Genomic DNA, 25,883 nt, shown 5'->3' on the forward strand with positions numbered 1-25,883 from the left:
CCGTGGTGTAAAATCTGACTATAAATTTATGCGAAAAACATTCTTCCTATTCACCGCTGTAGTCTCTTCAGTGGGAATTATCACATTTATTTCTGTGACTCCTGGGATACACTGCAGAAAGGAATCGGAATGCTTAACAAAATGGAGCTATGCAACTATTTTACAAAACCAGACAAACTATTATTCTTTGTAAATTCAATGTCTTTTTTCTGCAGTCAACGATTTCAAAAGATGCTAAACAGAGGTCGTACACAGGTGCATGAGGAAAGCAAACAAGCCACACCTAAGCATTTTAAAAACGTCCCATTAAATAAATAAAAGTTTCAATCCTCTCAGAAAAAAATGAGGATTTTCTAGCCCTTCTCTGTTGTTTGAACATACAAATACCACAAGATAAATGTTTACTGTTATTCAGTATTTAGTCAACCAATATCAGATACAAATGGTTGCAAAACACATTTTCAACTGTTCCAGCTACATTTAACCAAAGGGTGTCAAAAGAAGACACAAGTTTACAAAAAACAATTTTTAAAAAAAGTTTGCAGTTTTCTACAAGGCTTGGATCCAGCACAGTTCCACAAGGCAGCCTCGCCGGATTCTCGCATTTGCCCTAGCCTACCGCAGCCTCTGCCTGCCTGCTGTTTGAAAAGGTCCTATGACAGTGCAGAGTGGCTTTGGGTTGGAGGAATAAGCAGGAAAGCCCCATTTCATTATAGCAGTCTCTTAAATACTCATGAGTACTCCCAACAGATTTGGTCTAAATTCACAGCCAGTTCCATCCTGCTCTAACAGCAACCAGCGTCGATGGACAGCACATCTCCATTTAGGTCACAGCAGATTCAACAGACGGTAGACAGTGGAGGAAATGGGTTTTGCTTGCTGACAACAAGCTTTTGGTGCTGGTGCGATATATAGCCTTTGATGTGACCCTGGAACAGGAAAATGAATATTAGTATTGCGAAGGTAAAACCCTTTATAGACTTTTGCTGGAATGAGAGATGTATTCAGTAGATATAAATATTTTATTAGGTTTTTAATAAACAAATTTCCACTTTCAAATACAAACTTCCATAGATCCAATGGACTCCCCCCATCTCCCGAGCACTGCATTCCCTGTGTAACCAAAACCTCAGCAATTTGTTAACTTATTTTATACATAACAATATATCTTCCATTTTATCGTGTTATCTGATGTAGACATTTCAGTACAATTGCATTAATTTTTAATTTCCACACAATAAAAATATTTCATTATCTCACTTCTGTCTTATAGTGTCTTATTTATCAATTCAGGAATTTGCCGATACTGAAGCTATACCTTCCTAGATAGGAGCATTTTTTAACATTCATACAACTTATAATACTTTTTCAAATAGTCCTTAAAATTTTCCCATACTTCCTCCGTTTCTTTTTCTCCCGAGTCTCGAATTCTGCCAGTCATTTCAGCCAACTCCATATAGTCCATCAGCTGCATCTGCCATTCTTCCAATGTGGGTAGATTTTGTGTCTTCCAGTGCTTTGCCAACAAAATCCTCGCTGCTGTAGTAGCGTACATAAAGAAAGTTCTATCTTTCTTGACCATCCTCTGGTCTACCATGCCCAGAAGGAAGGCCTCCGGTTTCTTAGGTAAGGTGAATCTCAGCACCTTTTTTAGTTCATTATGTATCATTTCCCAGAAGGCCTTCACTTTCGGGCAGGTCCACCAGAGGTGTAAAAATGTCCCTTCCTCTTCCTTACATTTCCAACATTTATTATCGGACAGGTGATATATCTTTGCAAGCTTGACTGGGGTCATGTACCACCGGTATATCATTTTCATAATGTTTTCCTTCAAGGCAGTACATGCCGTGAATTTCATTCCGGTGTTCCATAACCTTTCCCAGTCTTCAAACATAATGTTATGCCCCAAGTCCTGTGCCCACTTTATCATAGAGGATTTGACCATCTCATCCTGTGTGTTCCATTTAAGCAGCAAGTTATACATTCTCGAAATTAGCTTAGATTTTGGCTCAAGCAACTCTGTTTCTAGTTTCGATTTTTCCTCCTGAAAACCCACTTTTTTGTCTGCTTTAAAAACTTCCTGGATTTGAGCATAATGCAACCAATCTCGCACCTTGTTTTTTAACTTTTCCATACTCTGTAGCCTCCATTTATCTCCAATTTTTTCAATTATTTCCCAATATTTAGGCCAGTGGGCCTCCATATTGAGTCTTTTACGTGCTTTGGCCTCCATCGGTGAGAGCCACCTCGGAGTTTTACTCTCCAATAAGTCTTTATATTTTGACCAGACCATGAAAATTGCCCTTCTGACAATATGGTTTTTGAACAATTTATGAACTTTAACCTTGTCATACCACAAATATGCATGCCACCCAAAAGCATTATCAAATCCCTCCAGGTCAAGGACATCGGTGTTCTCCAATAAAATCCAATCCTTCAACCAGCAGAGGGCTGCTGCTTCATAATATAACCTCAAGTCCGGCAGGGCAAACCCCCCTCTTTCTTTCGCATCTGTTAGTATTTTAAACTTTATTCGGGGCTTTTTGCCCTGCCAGACAAATTTAGATAAATCCCTCTGCCATCTTCCAAAACATTCCACCTTGTCCACGATCTGGAGGGCCTGAAACAGAAATAACATTTTCGGCAATACATTCATCTTTATAGCAGCTATTCTACCCAACAAGGAAAGTTTCAGTCTTGACCATGTTTCCAAGTCTCTTTTGATCTCTGACCAACATTTCTCATAATTGTCCTTAAACAAATTCAAATTTTTGGAGGTCAAGTGCACCCCTAAGTACTTTACTTTTTTAACCACATTTAATTCCGTTTCTTTTCTGAACTCCTCTATTTCAGTAGTTGTCAAATTTTTTGCTAGGACTTTAGTTTTTTGTTTGTTCAGCTTAAATCCCGCCACCCGACCAAAGTCAGAAATTAATTCTAACGCTCTTTTAGTACTAGAGGCTGGCTCCTGTAGTGTTAATACCAAGTCATCTGCAAATGCTTTCAGTTTATATTGTTTCTCTCCGACCACAATTCCCTGTGCCAACCGGTCATTTCTGATCATGTTCAATAGCACCTCCAGGACAGAAATAAACAACAGAGGAGATAGAGGGCACCCCTGTCGTGTCCCTTTTTCAATTTTGAACTCCTCTGTCACCACGTTGTTTACTATCAATTTAGCTTTTTGTTCTGAATAAATTGCTTCTATTCCATTTTCAAACCCCCGCCCTACTCCCATCCTTTCCAAATTTTTCTTCATAAACAGCCAAGAAATGTTGTCAAAGGCCTTCTCCGCATCAATAAAAATCAACACCGCTCTTGTGTTTGAATTAATCTGTAAAAACTCCAAAATGTCGATGATGTTTCTTGTGTTGTCAAATAAATGCCTACCAGGGAGAAAGCCTGCTTGGTCCTTATGAATCACTTCATTTAAGACTTTCTTAAACCTACTTGCCAAAATGTCTGCAAAAATTTTGTAATCCACATTTAGGAGTGAGATAGGACGGTAGTTTTTAAGTTGAGTTTTTTCAGATTCTAGTTTTGGGATCAACGTGATGAAAGCTTCTTTCCACGTTTCCGGTGCCTTCCTCCCCTCCATAATCTGGTTGCAAACTTCCAGCAATGGTTGTATCAATGAATCCTTCAATACCTTATAATATTTGGAAGTAAGCCCATCAGGTCCCGGAGATTTGCCCAGTTGAAGGTTCTGAATGGCGCATTCAATTTCTTGAGTTGTAATATTACAGTTCAGGATTGCTCTCATTTCCTGGGGTATTTTTTGTAATCCATTAGTTATAACAAATTGGTCCACCTCTGAGCTTTTTTGTGGCCTTTGAGAATAAAGTTCTTTGAAATATCTCTGGAAGGACTTTCTAATTTCGTCGGGTTTCTGAACCATTCTCCCTTCAATCTCTAGATTTGTAACTGTGTTAAGTTTTTGTCTCTTTTTCAACTGCCAAGCCAACAATTTTCCACATTTGTTAGCAGATTCAAAGGATCTTTGTTTCATTTGTTTAATTTTCCATTCCACCTCTTGGTTTATCAGTTTCGAATATTGTGCCTGGAAAAACTTCACTTCTCTCAATACTTCCTTTGATTTAGGCCTGGATCTCAGTTTTCTCTCTCCTTCTCTTATTTTCTCCAAGATCTTCTCCTTCTTTTCATTCCAGAGTCTTTTTTTAATCGTGTTCTGTTGTATTAGAAACCCTCTTATAACTGCTTTGCTTGCGTCCCAGATTATTCTTTTTTCCACATTTGTCTTTAAGTTTATTTCAAAATAGTCCTTTAAAACTTTTTGGGCCTTCTTAACAATCTCCTGATCTCTTAACAAAGCGTCATTCATTCTCCATCTGAACGATCCGGTTGTATTTAGTCTCAGTTCCATTCTCAAGGCGTTGTGGTCGGAGCAGGTTTTTGGGCAGATTTCCACTTTTCTGGTCTTAGGTGCCAGCCCTCTAGTTATCCATATTTGGTCGATTCGCGTCCATGTCATATGGGCCTCAGAAAAAAAAGTTCCTTCTTTCCCTAGAGGGTTCTTGATCCTCCATATGTCAATCAAATCCAAATTGTCAGTCATTTCAAAAAAGGTTTTTGGTAGTCTGCCATCTTTCGTTATATTAGCACTTTGTGACTTATCCATATTCACTGAGGCGACACCGTTCATGTCTCCCAACATGATAATGTTGTTGTAGTCCAAATAGTCCAGCATAATCTCGTGCAGCTTCTTAAAAAATTCCGATTTTCCATCATTTGGGGCGTAGATTCCTAGAATTAAAAACTTTTCTCCTTGTGTCTGGATTTCAATTGCCAAAATTCTGCCCTGTTCATCTTTAAATACAAATTTTGGGGACAAGTTCTCCTTTGCATAAATCACCACTCCTCTTTTCTTAACTTTATCCGATGAAATAAATTCTTGGCCTAACCTTTTATTGATTAACACTTTTCTGTGGAGTCTTGTCACATGCGTTTCTTGCAGGCAAATAATGTCCAATTGTTCTTTTTTCAAAATATGAAATACTTTTCTGCGTTTTTCTGGAGAATTCCCGCCATTTATATTCCAACTAAGAAGCTGTAGAGACATCCCGGCCTACTTCTTGGGTATCACAGTTGGGTATCTAATTTGTCGTCCTTTTCCGGAAGCTGTGGTGCCGGGCCGCCTCCAGATGGTATAGATCCTGGTGGCAATCCCGGTGGTGGAGGCCAGGAATCTGCAGCTCTCTTTTGGAGGTCCTCCTCGTTGTCGTGTAGGAACTTCTGGTGGTCTTCTGGTGTTTTAATTCTTACCTTCTTTCCTCTATAGGTGAATGACAGACCTTGAGGAAATTCCCACCTATAAGGGATTGCGTTGTATCTTAACAATTTGGCCAAGTCTGTGTATGTGGCTCTAAGGTCCAACAAATATTTAGGAATGTCTCTATAAATTTCTGCCCTTTTGCCTTCAACTTCCAGGGATTTTTTAAAATGTTGGCCTAATATCTTGTCTCTTTCCTCTCTTGTTCTCAAACAAACCAAACAGTCTCTGGACTTATCTTTCTTAACCGATCTTCCCAGTCTGAAGGCCGTCACAATCCTGAAATCTTTATCTTCTTCAACCCCCCAAAATTTAGAAAACAACTCCGTCAAGAATTTCTCTAGGTTGCCCTGTTCCAACTCTGGGACAGCCCTCAGCCTAAGATTACATTCCTTACTTTTCAGTTCCACCATTGACAGGTAGGCTTGCTGTTCTCCAACCTGTCTTTTCAAAGGTCTTACTTCCCCTTTGATCTCTTCCACCTTCTTGCACGCTTGCTCAGCTTTTTGATTGGCTTCCGCAGCTAGTTTGTAGTTCTCCGCCGTAGCTCCTTGCAGTTTCTCAATAGCCTGAGTGTGCTGCGAAACCTGATCTGTTAACTTGCTGATAGTAGATGTAGCTCTATCAATTTTAGATGACTGATCGTCCACCTTCTTATTCAGAAGTGCCAGTTGTTCCAAAATTTGTTTCAAGACTGGATCAGTTCCTCCAGCTGCCATTTCTTCTGTAGCAGGCGTTTCAACTTCTTCCTCCTGCGCCGTCAGCACAGTTGGCACCGAGGATCTACGATGATGAATCAAGGTTGTTTGGACAAGCTGCCCAGCTCTCTTATCTTTTTTCTTTTCTTTAGCTTCCTCAGCTAAAGCTTCCTTAGCTTTAGCTGCTCTTGTTTTCGCTGGGCCACTCATCCCCCAGCTGCTGTTCAAGGTCAAATAGTCTTTCAATCCATGAGAAAGGCAAGCCCAGAGTATAAACAATTAAACCACAAAAAATCCCAATAGGATACAGTTCCCAGACCTCAATGCCTCCGCAAATCCACTAGGGGGGGTTTTCATAGGAAAGAAAGTTTCTTTTCCACCATCAAAGCTCCTATTTCAACTGAAGTCCCCAAGTTCAGAAAGGAGGCTTTCAGAAAGTTCTGTTTCAAATTAGTGCCACAAGGTAACGGAGAGGTTTCAATGACAGTATTAAAGCGATAGTGTATCCATCAATGCAACAGTTTATGTTAAGAAAAAAGTTTCAGCAGCCTGACAGTACTCCTTTACAACACTGGCAGTCCAATAACTCGGTTATCCCCTTCAATTCCACATCTCTTCACAGTAGGAGGAGGATTCTCTAACACAATGAACCAAAAAATTTACTTCTTCACTCTTTCAATTTCTAGAAACACACAGTCTATTAATGCCCCTTCTTACTTCTTTCAAAATCTCTTTTTAGCGCTTCAGCCCGCATCGGGTTCTTTTGCTTTGCTCTGATTAGCAGGACCGGAAGGCGGACTTCCTGTTACTCGCCTCCCGTTTTCAGCCGAAATAGACAAATTTAAATTAATCCTTAATCAGTTCTTTGGTACCCCTTACTCACGGGTAGATTGCAGCCAATTTCGATGTTTTTCAAGAAGAAAGGTCGGCGCTCATCAGCAACAGCAGCGCGGCTTCACTTCCGCGAAAAGAGCGATGAACTCACAGCGCCGCTCCCCCGTTCACGATCTGGAGCCTCTTACGAGGTCCCTTCCTCGCTTCTGGGGGGGCTTCTGGCACCCGCCGAGTCCCACGGCCACAGGCTCACTCTGCCTGCGGTTTGTCTGAATGGGTCTCCGCTTCGCCGTAGCGGACGACCCTTTTTCGCGGAGCCCCTCTTCACTGAGTAAAGAGGACCGCCATTGCCGTTTTGCGCCGCCTCCGGAAGTGAGAGATGTATTCAGTAAACTGCACAGGGCTTCCAAGCCATATCATCACGTTACAAAAGCAATAGTTTTCATTTGCTACTTAAATGGTACGCTGTGTAGTTGATAGTGGATGAAAAGCCAGAAAAATGGCAAACCTTTTTCATTTTCTACAGAAAAGAAAGTGGGCAATGTGAGAGGCCTGCACAGGATAATAGACATCCACGTATCGTGGCAGTTTGTAAAACCACCGCTAAGGTTTAATGCATAATACTTTAATATTAGGCCTATATATATACCAGGCCTATATAAAACCACCAACTCTCAATTCGTTAATGAACACTGGCAAGTTATTTGCATATATGGTGGCATGCAACGACTATACATAGACTTATGGGTATTCAGTGCAAATAGTTTATAATATTAGGTTTATAAACTATTTGCACTGAATACCCATAAGTCTATGTATAGTCGTTGCATGCCACCATATATGCAAATAACTTGCCAGTGTTCATTAACGAATTGAGAGTTGGTGGTTTTATATAGGCCTGGTACGACAACAACATGTTTCTGCAGAATGGTTTCATTTGTTCATGATGAATGAAAAACCACGATGCTCACCATATATATGAGGTTAGCTAGAATGCACTGGACTTCATCCGTATCAACATCATTAACTTTCATGAATTTCAGGGCAACCAGAAAGGCATCTAAAGACAGCTGGTGAGTTCTGAGTAACAAATACCTGAAAGAAGAACAAGTACATCTCAGTTACTGTAGCAAACTTAGATGGGAGTCCCACCATCTCTATCCTGTAAGTACCAATTCATATTTCTGTAAATGGGGGAGTACAAAATACTTTCTCTATCTGGGGAAACCATATTTGAGCCCCACCTAAAGGCCAAGCCATGCTAATCCAACCAATTTTTTTCTCTCAGCAGAGATTCAAAGCTGGGTGCAACCTGTTATAATATATGGACAAAGTTTTAAGGGGGAAATAAACCTCACTTAGTCACTAAAATCTGCTGGATTCATCGCGTCCTCCTTTATTTTTGAGGTGGGACAGAAACCTAAGGCTGTACTGAAAGCACAGGGTTAGGGGGCAAAATAATCTGGTTATGCCAGTTGTTCCTGAATCTGTCAACTTCTTTACCTTTTAAAAAAGGAATGAGAACAAAGTTAACACAATGTAATTCCACTTTTACTTCTTGCCACTAACTTGATTTCTACAAGCTTTGTTCATATTAAGTGAAACGTTCCTAAAAATTTTCCAAGATACCTAGCATCATGGCTACCAAAAGGGAGAGTCGTCGCCTAACAAAACAAACATGGCAGCCCGGCTGAATCTTCGTATGCCAGCAGGACCAGAGGCAGAGTCAAGAGAAAGGGGTCAATGTCAGTCTTTCCCCCATCCTGGACGGTCTTCCCTTTTCAGGTAAAACTTCCCAGGTCTTTAAACCAAATCTTAACAGGTAAATCTCAAACCAAGAAATGGATTTGAAAACCAATAATGGCTATTACATTAACAACTGCTTCCAGGAATACCTGGCACAGGTGTAAATCTAGGCCTACAAACAGGAAAATACATGTTTAATCAGCACTCTTACAGTTAAGAAGAAGAAGAGAAGAAGAAGAGTTTGGATTTGATATCCCACTTTATCGCTACCCGAAGGAGTCTCAAAGCGGCTAACATTCTCCTTTCACTTCCTTCCCCACAACAAACACTCGGTGAGGTGAGTGGGGCTGAGAGACTTCACAGCAGTGTGACTGGCCCAAGGTCACCCAGCAGCTGCATGTGGAGGAGCGGAGACTCGAACCCGGTTCCCCAGATTACGAGTTTGCCACTCTTAACCACTACACCACACTGGCTCTCTAATTATTAGGCCCTAGGTGTAAAAGGAACCAACTGCTCTGAAGGAAAAACTTCAGCTTGTTTATTTCTGCCATTCAAAATGTCACAGGACTCTTTTTGTTAACGAAAATGGCAAGAACAAAAGAGGTAACATGATTCAAGCCAAGAAGGCTTTTCTCTATATTTAACACCAGAAATTATTATAATAACTCTAAGTACATATTCATCACAGACTGCCTTTTCAGACAACACGAGTGATACTCTTCTTACACTTTCTTGAAGAGATTCCTGTAGGTGATGATTTTCAGCTTCTCGAGAATAAGGAAGATACCACAGCGAATGAAGAATGTCTCATGTTTTGCCAGAGCCTCATTCAATAAAAGAAGGTTCCCTTCACTAGAGGAATTTAAAATTAAGAAGCATTTTGAAAAGGCTTGTTTCAGGGCAGAAGCATACAGCATGTCCTTCCTACATATGGTACATAGACATAGGGGAGGAGGTGGATGGACAGGGAAAAGGAGAACTGCTTCTCCTGGACACGGTAGTTTTCTATGCAGTAGGGAAGGTTTTAGGGGAGAGGGAAGGAAGCTGAAGCCCTGTCGTGAATGTGGAAATCAGCTCATAAAAGGTTAGATTCTGTCAAAGAAATTAAACTTACCTCACAGCCTTTGTAACTTCAGCAAACTGCATGAGGTCATATTTTTTTAAAAGCTGGATCATTGGCATGTGGCCCTGAAATCAAAGCACAGTCTGAAGTTGATTTGACAGCTTTAGGACATCCTGCTCTGGAAGAATTCCAGCCCTCTGTTCTGGAATGGTTCTCAGCAAAGTTCCAACTGAGCCATTCTGCAATTTTCGCCATTGACTTGGTGATTCACCAAGCCAAGCATAAACTACCTGGCACTGAATACATCTCTTGGTTTTGCTGTGAACTAGGAACTTTAAATGCTGATTAGTTATCAAGCATGTGGCTGGATTTCTCCATGGATGGTGGCGGCACGTGTTCAGCTTGAGAGGTTACATGTTGTGCAGGTTCACCCTAGCCTATACTTGTCTGAACAGCCTGGTAAACACAGATTGTAGTTACAAAGTGCTGGAGTATGCCAAAAGGATTTTGGTATGTTCAGATGCCACTCACCAGTAACATTTTCACAGGCAGCAAATAAATTAAAATCATCCTTTTGTTTTTCTGGCTGGAGCGGTGGCAGTGCTCAAAGGCAAAAGACAGGTACTCTTCCGCTGAAAACACAGAAAGAAGATTAATGCCATGGCTGAAACAGATACCTCATATTTACCAATGGTAAGGAAACACTTTTTAGAATAATGGCGTCAAAGCTACCTGGAAAAGGTTCACGGCTTTTTGTCCTTTATTTTACAGTTTTGCAAGTATTCACACTGAAATAAAACCAGCCTCCGCCACTCCTTCCCCCACCCAAACAAAGTATTTATCATCATATATGAGTGTGGCTTGTATATAGTCAAGTTTAATAGCATTTATTTCCACACTCACTGTCAGCTCTATGATATCACCTTTCCTGAATTGCAATAAGCTTTTGCCTTCCAATGTTTGCCAGAAACCGAAGTGTTTGGGAAAGCAAAAGACTCTGACACACTGTTCTGGGTTTTTTTAAGTATGTGACTAAGTTGAATGAGAGCCATTTTACTTATTTTTAAGTCATTTCACTCCCCCCCCCCCCAACAGCTATAACTGAGGCTGGCTTAATGTGAAGCCAAACTATCTCTCTTTTTCCCTCCTACTTTGAACACTGAAAGTAGTATATAAATAAAACTAGAGAAAGAAAAAATATGTGTTTAAAAAGCTTACAATATTAATACAACTCCACCCACTTTAGTTTCAGGTAGACATTACCACAGAACTAGATTTAGAACATCAGCAGTGCTTTGGGGCTTTCGTGCATTCTCCCTTCCTTGGCTTTCTCCTGGGCAAATCCCCTTTTCTTCTTTCAGCTTCAGGGCTAACTATGGACAGTGAGTGTTACATTGACACAAACCACAGTTGGTGCAAACCCATTTCTAACCATGGCTGCCATTAACTATGGTTAATGAAACCATGCGGTTCAGATGTAATACTAGCCATAGTTTCATCTGAAGCTGAAAGGTTGGGAAGGGGGATTATGTCATTTTGCATTTCTTAGTACAGAAAGTCTGATGTGTAGAGATCTTTCCTATTCTACTTAATTCAAGAGGGTTCTGGAAGCTTCTCTGTGTGGAATAAACAAGCAGAAGGTTCATGGTGTTCGGGTTATTCCTTCAGAAAAGCTGGTTTAAACTGGTTATGTTATCTCTTTCTGTCAAGGTCATGCTGACTATAATAGTAGGCCAGATGGAGCCTGGGTTTCATTCTCTCTCTTTCTGTCTCATTTCCTTCTGGTGTGGTGTTCTATATGTAGTGTTAAGATTTAGTCAAACTACAAGTTACTTCAAGTTTAAGTCTGCTGCAACTGGATTTCTTATGGACAGTGCCAATCTTGAATGTACTGGATTTGTGACCATTATGCTCATTTGCCTTCAGTAGCAGTAAAGCTCTGCTGGATGAAATGCCTCTGTGGTCTTTTTGGGGGGGATCCTGCAATGTGTTTAAGTTATTACTCTGCTAACTATACATTGGAATCTACTCTGGATCAATACTGAGTAGAATTCAAATGACAGATTATAGATAGGAAAGAGTCGTGCGCCCCCACAACACTCTTAAATGGGCAACAGTGCATCTGCAGAGAGATTTAGCTAACAAGGCTAACTAACCTACTCCTAGAACTTGTGGCTTGAAGATAGTTTGTCCCTTCACCTTAAGCGCTATCTCACCAGTGCAACACGTAACATCACAACGGCATTACAGATAAATGCACCAACACAAACTGCTTAAAACTGCACAAAACCACATCAATGCGCAGAAAACTTTTGGCAAAAAACAAACTAATATAGTACCTTGTTTAAAGTCACTGTCAAACATGGCTTTCCGTCCAACATAGTATCTGTATGTAACCCTCTGTGCCATACTGTATTCATCTTTAAGATTTGAGCTATCAATTGCTCTTATCAGCGGTTTGCACAGATGAAGCTTGTTGATCTGGAAACGAGCCTGACGTTAGCAGAGGGAAATCAACACAAAACGGCAGGATTGCTTTAGGAGTTTGGTTCAAGGGCGTACCTTAAAATAAATCTTGAACAGCTGATTCACCAGAAACAACATGCCCCACTTCTTGGAATCCTCAATGCCAGCTCGACTATAAAAAAACGTTTAAAATGCATCAGGATCAGACTGTATTTTAAAAGGCAGGATATTGTTTTAAACCTTTTTTAAAATACAAAGAAAATCCTCTAAGCCTCTGATCCACTTTTTTGCAAACCAACAAAAACAAGAGAACCTAACCAAGCTGCCACCTATATACATATATACAGACACACACAGGCTATTCCTGGTCCAATTTAAACAACGCATTCACTTACGTGTCGCTGGCACATACTCGAAAACAGCTCATAAGGAGTTCTGCTGCTTTTTCCAACATGTCGCCAACTTTGCCTTTGCCTTTCTTCGCCAGCTGCTGGTCAGCCTATCGTGACACAAAGCAACCAAGAGTCAGTGTCATACTCCTACTGGCAGGCCTTTGTCTTTTCCTAACAGTAACCAACACGAAGTGTAGAACTCAAACATGCATTCGAAAAGAATGAATCAAAACCTCCCCCCCCCCCCATCCTGCCTGTTGCAAACACACGGCTGCACAATCAAGGGTCTAACCATTTTGCTCTGAGCAGCAGACATCTTCAACGTGTCATTAAACACACCGTAAGCCAATTCTCTCCTCCCAACCACACGACCAACAAAATTGGATTGGCTGCAGTCAGAACAACTGCCCTGTAGGAAATGTCCTGCTTACACGGCAAACAAGACCCCAAGAACAATTTCTTTAACCAAATTTATATATTGCTTGAGTGTAACCAAACCTCAAAGCAATATGCAGAGCAAGCGCTCCCAAGGCAAGGCAAGTCTCAGGATGAGCACAGAAAAACCCCAAGGTTCTCCCCAGATCAGCTAGGCCTTCACCACCACGCCCAGCAACCTCATTAGCACCCAGTAACTTAGTCACTAGGGACGCGGGTGGCGCTGTGGGTTAACTGCTCCTGCCAACCTAGCAGTTGGAAAGCACATCAAAGTGCAAGTAGATAAATAGGCACCACTCAGGTGGAAAGGTAAACGGCGTTTCCGTGCACTGCTCTGGTTCGCCAGAAGTGGCTTGGTCATGCTGGCCACATGACCCGGAAGCTGTACGCCGGCTCCTTCGGTCAGTAAAGCAAGATAAGCGCCGCAACCCCAGAGTTAGCCACGACTGGACCTAATGGTCAGGGGACCCTTTACCTTAGTCACTAAAGATACTACTTACACTATTAGCAAAAATTCGAAGATCAAGGGCAACCGCATACATAATAGGCAAAGCCCTGGAAAAAAATAAAATACAACATAACAATGAATACAACATATCCCAAGTCTAACAGCTTACGGGGCAGTTTTAAGTTTGCCCGCAAGGGCATATATATATAGCCTTCAGAGATACCCCTTTCATGGTACTGTTTGATACCAGCTCCCCTACACCATGCTCCATCTTTTCTCTTCACATTTGTCCTTTCAATCCTTCTTGCTTCATGATTTCTAATAGCCTTAGTTGGCCCTATGCACATCTAATGATGAAACATTTAGAGATGGCATTTTGACCATCAACAGAAGAAATGGCATTTGCCTCTAGGTGTAAAATCCATTCTATTTAGCAACGGCATAGTTCTCATTAAACGTTTACCAGATACTTACCAGTTTTCCTCTTTGTGCGCTTGAAAGGCTCTCAGGAAAGATGTGCAAGGGTTACGGAAAATTAATACACGGTGATTTATAAAATGATGTGTTATTAAAGCAAACACAGACGACAATAATGGCAACAGCGACTGGGCAGCCTCATGGACCATGTATTTCAGTAATTCACTACAGATGTTTACCAGAGGGTAGCTGCCAGTAGCCAGGTTGTCTGTATCCAGGCTGAAGCTACCACACCACCAGAAGCTGGCAAAGGTCACTCAATGCCACCAATATCACTTAGATATCTAAAGCAAGGAATGGATATAACAGCACTACCAAACAACAAATGTGGTTTTTAAGGAGAAAAGTAATTCCATCCACAATGGGGTGGCAATTATGCAGGTACCTCGAAGTTAGGTGCACCCTTCCCTAACTTGAAGCTCTTCAGATGTTGCTGGACTACAAATCCCATTAGTTGATGAGAGTAATGGGAGTTGTAGCCAACCAACATCTGGAGAAAACCAGGCTGGTGGGGAATATTGTTCATCCAGCCAGCAGCACAAATGTCCCATTTGTCCAGTTATCTAATGAAAGCCCAGCATCTCTCCATATCCTTCAGTTCAACATTATCTTCTCCCGGGAATGCAGCCAGCAGCCCATATTGTCATAACACAGACTTGTTTATTCCTCAGACCATGCTGAAGGTTCTGAACTCAGAATTCCACAGCAGACTTTTAATGGAGTGAATCATAAAGGATATTGTACTATAACTGTCTGGCACTTGTAAGCTTCTACAAAATCGTGGTTGGCAACTGCGTAAGTACATCTATCAAGAGGAGAGACAAAGATTAAGATTCATGAGACAATAGCAAAGCTTTATACTATTTACTTTAGCTAGATTGATAAGTGCAATTCTTTGCCTATTTGCTCAGCAAAAAACCCCCCATATTTATCCAGAGTGCTTACTTGCAAGTACATTTGTTTCAGCACTGAAGTCTAAAAAATTGTATTTGGCAACAGGTAATACTTGTTATTTCCCTCTACGCTAAAAAGATATTTGAGCAGAATATGAAAGGGTAACACATTTTATTTTTTTACTTTCCAGCTTACAGACTGCAATCTTGTACAGACTGAATAAAGCAGGACTGATTTTCAAGTGAGCATACACATAACCTGGTTACACATTATACAGAGCTCTGGGGCTGATTTTACTATCACTGCTTCCAATGCTTATGTCCCTCCATTTTGCACTGCACTAAGTTCAATGAGTCTTACTCCTAGGTAAAATATGCATACAACTTGTAGCTTGAATCTTCAAGAATTCAAGCCATAACCCTCCAAAAAGTTTTACCTTAAGTGGGCAGCAAACATTTCATCATAGGGTGGTTCCAGCACTTGCTGACATTTTTCTTCTGGAGATGAAAGCTAATAATAAATTAAATGCAATGAGAAATGTGATACCTTGTTACATGCAAAAGAATGTAACAAAAAGGGCTAAATTTAGGGGAAAGAAACCACCAGGGGAACAGGGCTTGTTAGACACTGTGCAATCAATTACTGACTCAACAGCGTGAAAAAACAACAGCAACAGTTCTTCATTCACAAAGCTTGCAGTAGTGGCCTGTGTGGCTAATTGGCCTACTGGGCTAACATTTTAAAATCGGCCTATTGAGCTAATATTTTTAAAATTATCTGTGAGAAAATTTAGAACGTCAGTGCATATTCAATAAATGGTGCGCATATGAGGGAAAGTGATCAGATCCATGCAAACACATTTATTATAATATGTGACAAGAAAAAAATATGCATGTAAATCAAGTTCATAAAGTACAATAAAAGACAATGTATTCAAGAGCTGAACATATGGGCAGGGCTGCTGAAGATCTTACTATTTGGTCTATGGCTTGCCTTAGTAATTAAGGTTTTATTTTTGTGGTTCTTATTTAAATACAATACTTATAGAGATTCGTTTTTAATTATCTTGCTTAAAATGTGGAATTGTTATTAGTAGTAATATTAGTGGTATTGTTTGGTACTGAATGCAGAATTTGCATTATTCCAATTCCTTTTTGTAGGGATAAGTAAACTACATAGTTGAAATATTAAGCCGGTTATAAATTAGCTAACCAAAATAACGTAACAGAATGCAATTATTTTACACTGGAAATGGTTACAACAGAAATTACCTTTTCAGTACAAATACAGCAGAGCAGTTGAGTTCCCTTAATGTAAATGCTAAAGATTTTCATGCTTATACATGTTTACTCAGAATAAACACCTACCATGTACAGTGGGGCTTACTCCATAGTGGCACTGTGGTCTAAACCACTGAGCCTCTTGGGCTTGCCGATTAGAAGGTGGGCGGTTAGAATCTGTGCAACGGGTTGAGCTCCCATTGCTCTGTCCCAGCTGCTTCCAACCTAGCAGTTCAAAAGCATGCCAATGCAAGTAGATAAATAGGTACTGCTGCGGCGGGAAGGTAAATGGCATTTCCGTGCGCTCTGGTTTCCATCATGGTGTCCTGTTGTGCCAGAAGCGGTTTAGTCATGCTGGCCACATGACCCAGAAAACTGCGGACAAACGCCGGTTCCCTCAACCTGAAGCAAGATGAGTGCCACAGCCCATAGTCAAGTTTGACAGGACGTAACTGTCCAGGGGTCCTTTACCTTTATCGTTTTACTCCATAGTAAACATGCTTAGTAAGCCCCATTCAGTTCTGCTAGTCTTACTTGCAGATGGCAACCCAAATCTCTTACCTGAAGTCTAGGATTTGCAACATGAGGATGTTTAAATGACACCAACTCTGCACAAAACAGTCCATCTCTGCTGTCAATAGATTCTAACACCTGTAATAGGAACACACACACAAAATATTATAGAACAAATTCCCTAGCCATACCCACAGAAGGAGTAAGAAATATTCCCATTCCTTGTTTTGTCAATTGTCATTTTGGTGAAAAAGCTAGGGAGGAGAACCTGGTACCCTCAAGATGATGTTGGACTTCAGCTCTGATTATCCCTGGCCAGCAGTCATGCTGCCAGCAACTGAAGGTAATTTGAGTCGAACAACATCTGGAGAGTGACAATTTCCTGGTGCAAGAGTGGGGAAACCTCCAAGTTTCACTGTGACATTCATTCTTGCACCAATGCAGAGACCAGCCTTCTATATCCCCTGCAACTAAAAGAATACCAGTGAGCAATGGGTGATTTTAGTGAGGCAAAGAAAGGTAAAAATTTGAAGAGACTTTGTGCCCAGTCAATTAGTTACTTTCTAATAAGAATTTTAATGGCTAGCTCAGTTGATTAGAGTGTGGTGCTGATAAGGCCAAGGTAGACATGTCTACTCAGAAGTAAGCACCACTGAGTTCAATGGCACTTGCTTCCAAATTAGGATGTGTAAGATTCACCACAAAATTGTATCACTTACCTGTTGCAGATACTGATTTATACTGATATGTGCCATTGAAAGGGTGTTGCTCCAAAGCAAGTAAGCACCTTATACTGAAAACAAACAAACAAACAAACAAACAAAAACCACTATGAATCATGATGACAAAATAGTTATTCTGTGGACCAGACTGGGGAAACTATCCTCAACCCTCCTCAAATGTTTGAAAGCTTGGGTAAAAAGGGGTGGGATAATGGATGTGACTCTTGCCTTTGCACAGCAGGCTATGTTCCAGCTAAATTAGAAGTCAGATGTTGCTATACACATAAGACTTCTAGATAGAAAGAAAAAGCAGAGAAACTGGAGAGAATATGGTCCACCCCAGGATGTGATAATCTATCTGACGTGGAAGCTAGAACCACAACATTCCAAAAAGGAACTCTGCACATGCTCAGAAGTACATTCAGAAAGGAAGGAAGGTCTGGGGCACTTGAAAGCCTCAGACATTTATTACGAGAGAAGCTTTGCAAAGAAAAAGGCCTTGCGGCTTTCAGGGTTGGAGAGCGACGAGCTTTCTTGCCTGATCCCGACGTGCAGCGCCCCAGAAGTCCTCCACGCTGCACACCGAGCATGCGCAGAACAACCACTCCATCGGACCCCCTCCCCCGCGGGCCCCTTGTTGACGACCTACCGCCGAGTTTCAGCACACGCAACTCCTAGACGCGTCGCTTCGGCGGTTCGCGAGGAAGCCCAGCAGTGAAGAGTCGCACCGACAACGATGCGTTAGCTTAGGAAAAAAAAGAACTTCCTTTCCGCCGAGATCTTACCCCTTCGCGGATTGGCTATCGCCACCTCAAGGCTCCACCTACTCCCTCTGCTCACGTGACATGTTCGGCCATACAACCTGCGTCGCGGCTCCTCGCGAGGCCGGCAGAGGTGGGTGGGCGGGGCCTCCGCTCTGTTCACCTTAGATTGAAGGGGGCGGGGCCTCACCAAAGCCTCCTATTTAAATCGCAACCGGCGCAGGGTTCGTCTTAGGGGCGGGGGAGGATTTTATCCGATTTAAGGCGATATAGATGACGGGATCAGGGGTGCTAAATTCATCCCGTTCTGTTGTTCCATTTTTGTTGTTGCTGTTCCAACCTACCTTCTAGGCGTTTGCATATAATCTTTATAATATGTACGTATAAAATCACGTGCCATCTCTATACCTATTTATACAGTAGAATTGCAATTTGCAACAACCAGACTCTCGAGCAAACTATCCAAACCCGCGTTCAGTCTGTGAGAGTCTCATGCAAACCTGACTACAGTCCACATGTAATCATGTAATGTTTTTACTATTTGTGTAATAATATTTATTTATATGTTGCCCATCTGTCTGGGTTATGCCAGCCACTCTGGGCAGCTTCCAACAAATCAAAACAAATGTGGAAAGCAGCAAATGTGGTGGTGCATGTTTACCCAGAAGTAAGTCCAACTGATTTCAATGTGACTTGCCCCCTTCAATGGGCAGCCCTACATGCTATGCTGCACAAGTAATGAGTGAAGTTGCCAGTGGGTCTTCTTAATAAAGGGGCCTAGACTTTGTGCCAAGTGGGGATCATTAACAGATATGAATGTCTTTGTGTTCAAACCTATACTATCAACATAGTGCTAGCCCAGCTAAAAGGCCCTACCCCTTGTATGCAATTGTGAAGTTGTGTACATTTGAGCAGTGTATACATATATATTATTTATACACTGAAATAGTAGTGACTGGCAGGGAAAGAGATATTTGAATTGTGCTAGATAGCTCAGTGAAAATGTTGACAGCTGTTCTGCAGCTGCAAAATGGCAAACTCCATGTTAGGAAAAGAACTGAAAATAAACTGTCAATGTCATGGCTTCATTATCTTTGCTCACTGTGAATGGTGCATCTGTGAGCCACCCTGAGACATCCGGATGTAGGGTGGTATATAAATTATTCATTTAATAATAATAATCTGCAGTAGCACATCCCAGAAGCTTCCACCTGCCCCGGCTGCAACAAAACATGTCTCTCCCCTATGGGGAGCTCTACAGCAGGCATAGGCAAACTCAGCCCTCCAGATGTTTTGGGACTAAACTTCCAGCGCTTTTTGTCTTCACCCCACTTCTCCTCCATTGTCTCCCGAGGCAGACAGAATGCCAACCTCGCAGCTTCTTCTGCTTGGTCCTGAGACTTGTAAATCCGGGGACCGTCCCCGGGAAACGAGGGCGTCTGGTGACCTTACTATACAGTATCAGCTTGTTCCCACGACGAATAAACCTGGCTTCTCTTTCTCTACTCAGAATGAACTTGCGTAGAGTTCAAAGGAGATGGGGGGTGGTTTGTTTGTTTGTTTGTTTGTTTGTTTGATTTATTTGACTGATTGATTTGTCGTTCCGTTTAATTCACAATGCAAAGAATCTCACGGCGCCCTTTTACTGTGCAAAAAAACCACACAACGTAAGAGCAAAACAAAGCAGAAATAGCGCCTCCCTCGCCCGCGCACCGCCCACCCCCACCCCTTAGGTAAGTGGATATAGGATTGCGGCCTTGGCCTGCCTGACGCCGAGCTGCTGCTGTGGAAACGTCGGAGGTGCTGCTTCGCCAGTTGCCTCCCACCACCCCCTCGCCTGGCCCCTGCCCGAGTCCCGTGACAGCAGGCTAGAGCCCTCCTCCGGGCCGAGGAAGTCGTAGGTATCTGCCCCGGCGAGGCGCATCCGCCGCCTCGGCCTTGCTTTCCGCAGCCGCCCCGACCCGCGGCGGAGGCAGCAGCAGCTTCGGCCTTCACCCGAGTGGACCACAGGAGCCATTTTGTGAGGCGGCATCCTGGGCGTCGTCGTCTGCCGCTTGCCGCTTCGTCGCTGTTCCCTCACGCCGAGTCCAGCGGCCGGGAAGCGGGCGCCGCTCCGGCCTTTTCCTTCTCCGCTTTCCGCGCGCCCCTCATGGAAGCGCCTGGGTCGCTGAGGCGGCGCCCCGTTGGCGGCGAGGATCTTTACCGTTGTTGTTATTACCGTCGCCCCCTTTTGAGAGCCGTCGTTCAAAACTGAGAGGAAAGCCGGAGGGAAGGAGGGAGGGTCACCAAGGGATATCTACACCCCACCCACCCCCGGGATTGCTGGGTCGAACATGGCCGGCGAGCCCCAGAAGAAGCAGCACTTGTCGGCGCTGGTGGGGCACACCAACGGCTTCACCAAGCCCGCTTCCCTGGCAGCTGTGGCCGGCGTCCGAAGCGGGCCGGCCGGCTCTGGAGCTGCTGGTGGAGGGGCCACGTCCAAGAAATTAGTGATCAAGAACTTCAGAGGTGGGTGTGCAAGCGCATCTAGGATGCTGGAGGTGGAAGGAGATGTTGGCGTGTGGGACTCGTCTCCCCTGTTTGTTTGGGTTTTGTGTTGTTTTTTTTGCAAGTGAACGTGTCGCGCTCATCAACACCCTCATTTCAAACGTTTTGTTCTGATTTCTTGCTCGTCCCCATTTGAATAGCTCGTTTCGAAATGCAATCTGGTTATGTTTTTGTTTCCCACCCCCACCCCTTTGCAGATGTGCTTAAGGGGTTGTCAGATTCAAAGGCGGGATTCTAAAAATGGTGTAAAAGTGGGTTTTCCTTGGATGACGAGTTAGGGATACAAAATGGTTTCTCCTACACCGTCGGTTTGGGGTTTTTGTTTGTTTGTTTTTAATGTTACTGACCTGCCTTGTTGTGCACCTGGGGATATTAGGCGGTCAACATCACAAATGTGGATAGGGTTGTTGTTGTTCATTGAATTTATATACCACCCTATACCCCAGGGGTTATCTCTTAATATCCTTGAAACCTGCCTTTCAGTGCAAGCCTACACACACACACACACACACACACTCAGAAGTAAGCCCCACAGACTTCCTCCCAGGGACTTCCTCCCAGGTAAGTATGCATAGGCTTGCAACCCTAGTTGCATTTGAGGATGGGGTTAAAGACAGAAGCTTAATTTCTTGCCCCCAAGCCTCCTACTATGTTCTTATGGGTGAACCTGCAATTATGAGGATGGGAAGGGGCTCTCTAAAAAAATATGTGGAGTAAAAGGGTGTGATCTTGTGAATGTAGCTCAGAACATTTTCATATGTGGCATTAAAAGTGACATTTGACCTAACAGACAGCAAGCAATTTTAAAACTGATTGGTGAAAACAGTCTTACTTCTCTGTATCTTTTAAGATTCACATATTTTGATCGTAATGCTGTTGACTTATTAATATGAGTCAGCAGAATTCCAGAAGTGTTCCTTGATTTTAAAAAGCTCTTCAGGCACGCAAGAGTGTGTGTGAGTATGTGTGTTTGCTTGCATACATACATGCTTGCTTGTAAATAAGCCTGAATGCTGGAAACTTGATATTTACCATACAGATGTACTTGCTGTCATCTTAAGCCTGGCTGGGGAAGGGTTGCTCTTTGTCAGGCAGACCGAGGACTCTAAGCAACTTTTCCTTGTTTGACATGCAGGAGTATAAGAGTGTTTGGCACTTTGCCTGGTCAGATCAGTCACTGGCAGCCAATCAGGAGCACAGGCCCCCTTGGCTTGCGTTGACGTGTGACATCCATTGCCCTTTCCTCACTTTACTGTCCACATGGGACCTCTCTATAAGAGTGAAACTAGATTTTGTTACTGTTATCACAGAGGCAGTTTTAAGTATCATATTTCCTTCATCTGTTGCTTGGTGTCCTGCTGCATTGTCTGCAGTCCACCAAATGACAGCAAGCTGCTGTGTACTGCATGTTGTTTAATTGTGTCTAACCGCTATCCACTGCTTTCGTACTCTATCATTAACAAATTAGAATCTGTAGACATCCCCTGAAATGTTGAGGAAGTTAAAGTATGCTAAGGAACAACTAATTCTTTCAATCTGAAGTATACACTCTCAAGCATCTATGCCTCTCATGTGTCCAGTTAAACATCTCCAAAAGAGAGATTTCACTCCTATGAAGCTGAGCTTTGTATTTTTTTCACAAAACATTGTTACTTGCCTAAACTTAGTTAGCCAAACCCTTCTTTCTCACCCTTACCCACTTTAGTGCTGCATAACAAATTCAGGGACATATACATAAGTGATAGTTCATTTTAGAATATATGTGCAGCAACAGGTATTACACGTACAGGGGGAATCCTATGCATGTTTCCACAGAAACAAGTCCCAATATGTACAGTGGGATTCACTCTCAAGTAAGTTTGCACAGAATTGCAGTCTTCATTTGTTAATAGCTTGTTCCGGTAGTAAAATTTTGGTGTTCCTCGTTCATGTGTGTTCCCTCATAACGTGAATTTTTGACCTTTAGAAAAAAATGCTGGATACTGGCAGTTGCATCCAGAGACAGATCCATAATTTTGCAGGTATTAAAAGAATAACAGCAGAGAACATGTGCGAGATTAGAAGCAATCCACTCCATATCCTCACATTTTGAAATTAGCTGAAAAATTGGGTGATTGTGATGAATGGATACAGATGCACAAATTCACCTTCAACTTTTTTAAATAAGAAAAAATGACTCTAAAAATGAAAGGGCTGGAATAAAGGGCACAATGAAATGCTGGTCCAAATTAGTTATGAGGAAGCCAATATCCCTTTAATAAAGTACTGACTATTAACATGTAGAAGTGGAGCACTAATCACCATCAATCAAGTGACAGGAAATGGGATAAAGTACAAATTACACCTGTTCCTTGTATTACATATGCAGCCTAATCCTATGCATGTTTAGTTGAGAGTAAATCCCTTTCAGTTCAGTGGGGCTTACTTCCAAGCATACATAGGACTGAAGTCTTTGTGTGAGAGAGTGATGCACAGAATACTCTTAATGCAGATCATGTGTATATAAGGGTACCCTTTTCTGCACGTTTGAAGTAGTGGTTGAATGACTACTGATTTGGTGGATTTTTGTATTTTTCAATGCGTGTTTGTATGGAATGGTGTTTCATATAAAGTTTAAAAGGTGTGTGATCTTTTATCACACTGTTTTATTTCCATTTAAAAAGCACTTTTCTTCATGTTGCCTGTTGCAAAAGGTTGTAATCTCCAAATAAAAATAGAATATGCTTTATCAATTAAGAAACCACACTCAAAATTATAAAGTTGTGAAAGAATATACCATTCCTCACCCCTTGTTCTTTATCTGTTTAATGCAGAGAGACCCACTTTGCCTGATAACTACACTCAGGACACATGGCAGAAGCTTCATGAAGCAGTCAGAGCAATTCAAAGCAGTACATCTATTAAATATAATCTTGAAGAGCTCTACCAAGTAAGAGTTTTGAGGTTTTTTAAAACACTTGTATGAATAAAATGGATATTTTAGAAGTAACGATTTGGGAGAGTTTCTGTCTATAACACAAAGAATTCATCACGTGGAAAACCTGTTCTTGGACATTTCTAATGCCTTGATGCCTAGATTTCTCCCTGCCTAGATTTCTGTGTGCATGGGGTGCATTCAGGTATTTCTATCCTTTACCTGCACCTATGCGCCAACTTATTCCTAACAAAATTCAGAACACACCCCATTCCATCCCCCCACCCTGCTCTCACCACTCTCCCTCACCCTCACTGCCCCCTTGTGCCACTCACTCTCACCCAGTTTTTTGGTGATCAGGAGAGTCATGCCACAGTGCTGGATGGGAAGGCGCTTTGGTGTGACGCTGCTGACAATCACCAGAGCGAGCGTCTTTCGGTCCAGTGCTTGAACCAGACCAAAAAAACAGAACATTCCAGGATCAAAACAGAAGCCGGAATTGGCTTCTGTCATCTGGGATGTCCCAATAGAAGTGGGACAGTTGAGGGATCTGTCTGCAGTGTTGGACCTATGGCAAGAAGCTAAAAAATGAATCTTATTAAAATGTCAGGAGTGGTGTGTTCTTATAGATTTATACATATACAAGGGGAGCCTGCAAGAAAATAATGCATTGTGGAATGCATTGTTGAGTCCAGCTAGTCAGGCAGCCATGCCTTCTCCCAGGACACTCCATTTCCCCCATTGCACCCAGTATTCTCATTTGGGTCTTTTGAACTGTCTATTTTGGAGCATTTTCTCCATATTATTCTCAGTGCTTGAATGAACTGCTAGTATTCTGTCTGGTGAAGCAGTTGCCCAGAAATCTTCCCACTGTTTCAAGAATATAGTTAAGTAAGACAAAATAGGTTTACCTAGAAGAGGATGGGGAGATCTGTTGTCTCTCCCTGGGATATCTCTTCCAGAAGTATTCTATCCCTCCTTAAAAATAAAAAATAAAAAGGATCTGAAACCTGGGGGAGGGGAAGGAGGTGGTGGTGGATAACTTGATGATGTTGAACTCTTTCTTTCTCTGTCCTCATATCCCAGGCTGTTGAAAATGTCTGTTCTTATAAAGCATCACCTATGCTGTATAAACAGCTAAGACAAGTCTGTGAAGACCACGTGAAAGCCCAAATACTGCAGTTTAGAGAATATCCTTTTTATATACAAAAAACACAGCCAAACAGTTATTAATAGTTTTAGTGTTCATAAAGTATATACTGTAGTCTCACCAAAGTAAAAATGCTTCACAAAGAATGTAGTTGGAATCTGAAAAGTAAAGTCTTATTTATGGTTTAGGTTTGTAGCATGTTGGCATCTTTTCACAGTGATATTGAAGTTAACAAGGCCACCTGCATTCTTAATTTCCTCGGAGTCTTTCTTAGATCTCTCTTGGCTTAGATTGTGTTCTAGAGTGGAGAATCTATTGCTGACAGTTCTTGAAGATTTGGGGAATGATTAATCATCAGTGCAATAATTTCCTTCGTTCAACTTTGCTAAGAATCATATATTCCCCCTCTTGGATGCTTTCAGGGAGACTCCAGAGTCTAAGACTTAATGTGGTTGTCACTGTAAAAGTCTAGAAATTCTTCTAATCTGAAGCATTAATTTCTTTCAGAAATGATAGCTCCAAATTCTGGCTAGAATCCCAATCTATGTTAATCTCTAGTCTAGAGAGTAACTACTGATATATTGACTACAAAAAAAAAGATAGCTTCGCTTAACCTTTGTAGCACAGATTCTCTCGACAGTCTCCTGTTTTTAAAGAAAATAAACAGATGCTGGCAAGATCACTGCAGACAAATGGTAAGTTATATGTAGTTCATAATGTATATTTCTATTTTAATTTTTTTAAAAGTTGTATCTCGCGCATTTCTTTAAGCAGTTCAAAATGATATACATCAGGAATAGGGAACCTGGTACTGTATATTTGGACTAAAAGTCCCATCCATTCCAGCCAGGATGGACTGGGGTCTCAGGGATGATAGGATTTGTATTCCAACAACATCTGGAGGTTTACAGGTTTCCCATCGCTGATGTATGATTCTCATTTTTACCCTCACAACAGTCCTATGAGGTAGGATAGACTGAGAGATGATTGTTGCCCCATGATCACCCAGTGAACTTTGTGGCCTAGCGTGGAATTTCAACCATGAACCCCTAGTCATAGTCGATGACACTAGCTACTGTGCAACACAGTTAGCTCATAGAAGCAATTCAGGTTCACACCTGTTGTTTGACCCCATTAATAAAATTAAGGAAAATTTGTATTTGCTTGGCTCAACTCTTAGATTCTTTGTTAAATTAACTAAATGATATAAGTATTTATGACTTGAAAAGGTTTTACAAAAACTGAATGAGAAA

At 41.9% G+C, this 25,883-nt stretch overlaps 2 protein-coding genes across 5 annotated transcripts in view; one reads left to right on the forward strand and one right to left on the reverse strand.

The window, feature by feature from the left end:
* Window positions 1-66: 66 nt before the first annotated feature.
* On the reverse strand, window positions 67-18,084 carry PCID2 (PCI domain containing 2). 4 transcript variants are annotated; one of them, XM_081908244.1, is made up of 15 exons: window positions 17,908-18,084; window positions 17,256-17,329; window positions 16,585-16,674; window positions 15,180-15,253; window positions 14,587-14,654; window positions 13,847-13,886; window positions 13,425-13,479; window positions 12,493-12,596; window positions 12,194-12,269; window positions 11,971-12,112; window positions 10,163-10,263; window positions 9,683-9,756; window positions 9,295-9,420; window positions 7,794-7,917; window positions 67-929 (listed from the first exon to the last, which is right to left on the reverse strand). In XM_081908244.1, the coding sequence occupies exons 2-15, from the start codon at window positions 17,289-17,291 to the stop codon at window positions 840-842; spliced, it is 1,200 nt and encodes a 399-aa protein (XP_081764370.1). In that variant the 5' UTR covers window positions 17,292-17,329; window positions 17,908-18,084; the 3' UTR covers window positions 67-839. The 4 variants fall into 4 exon arrangements, with proteins under 4 accessions (XP_081764370.1, XP_081764371.1, XP_081764372.1 ...); XM_081908245.1 differs by lacking the exon at window positions 17,908-18,084 and adding an exon at window positions 17,797-17,871; XM_081908246.1 differs by lacking the exon at window positions 17,908-18,084 and adding an exon at window positions 17,731-17,766.
* A 1,677-nt stretch (window positions 18,085-19,761) lies between these two features.
* The window catches only part of CUL4A (cullin 4A), a 31,692-nt gene continuing 25,570 nt past the window's right edge, over window positions 19,762-25,883 (forward strand). Inside the window, exons 1-4 of the mRNA XM_081908198.1 lie at window positions 19,762-20,527; window positions 23,380-23,495; window positions 24,567-24,670; window positions 25,256-25,325. Of these exons, the coding sequence (XP_081764324.1) occupies window positions 20,353-20,527; window positions 23,380-23,495; window positions 24,567-24,670; window positions 25,256-25,325 (465 nt within the window). The 5' untranslated portion in view covers window positions 19,762-20,352. The remainder of the gene's footprint in view (window positions 20,528-23,379; window positions 23,496-24,566; window positions 24,671-25,255; window positions 25,326-25,883) is intronic.

This window comes from Podarcis melisellensis (assembly GCF_964234715.1).
Source record: "Podarcis melisellensis genome assembly, chromosome: 4".
Classification (NCBI taxonomy): Eukaryota; Metazoa; Chordata; class Lepidosauria; order Squamata; family Lacertidae; genus Podarcis; species Podarcis melisellensis.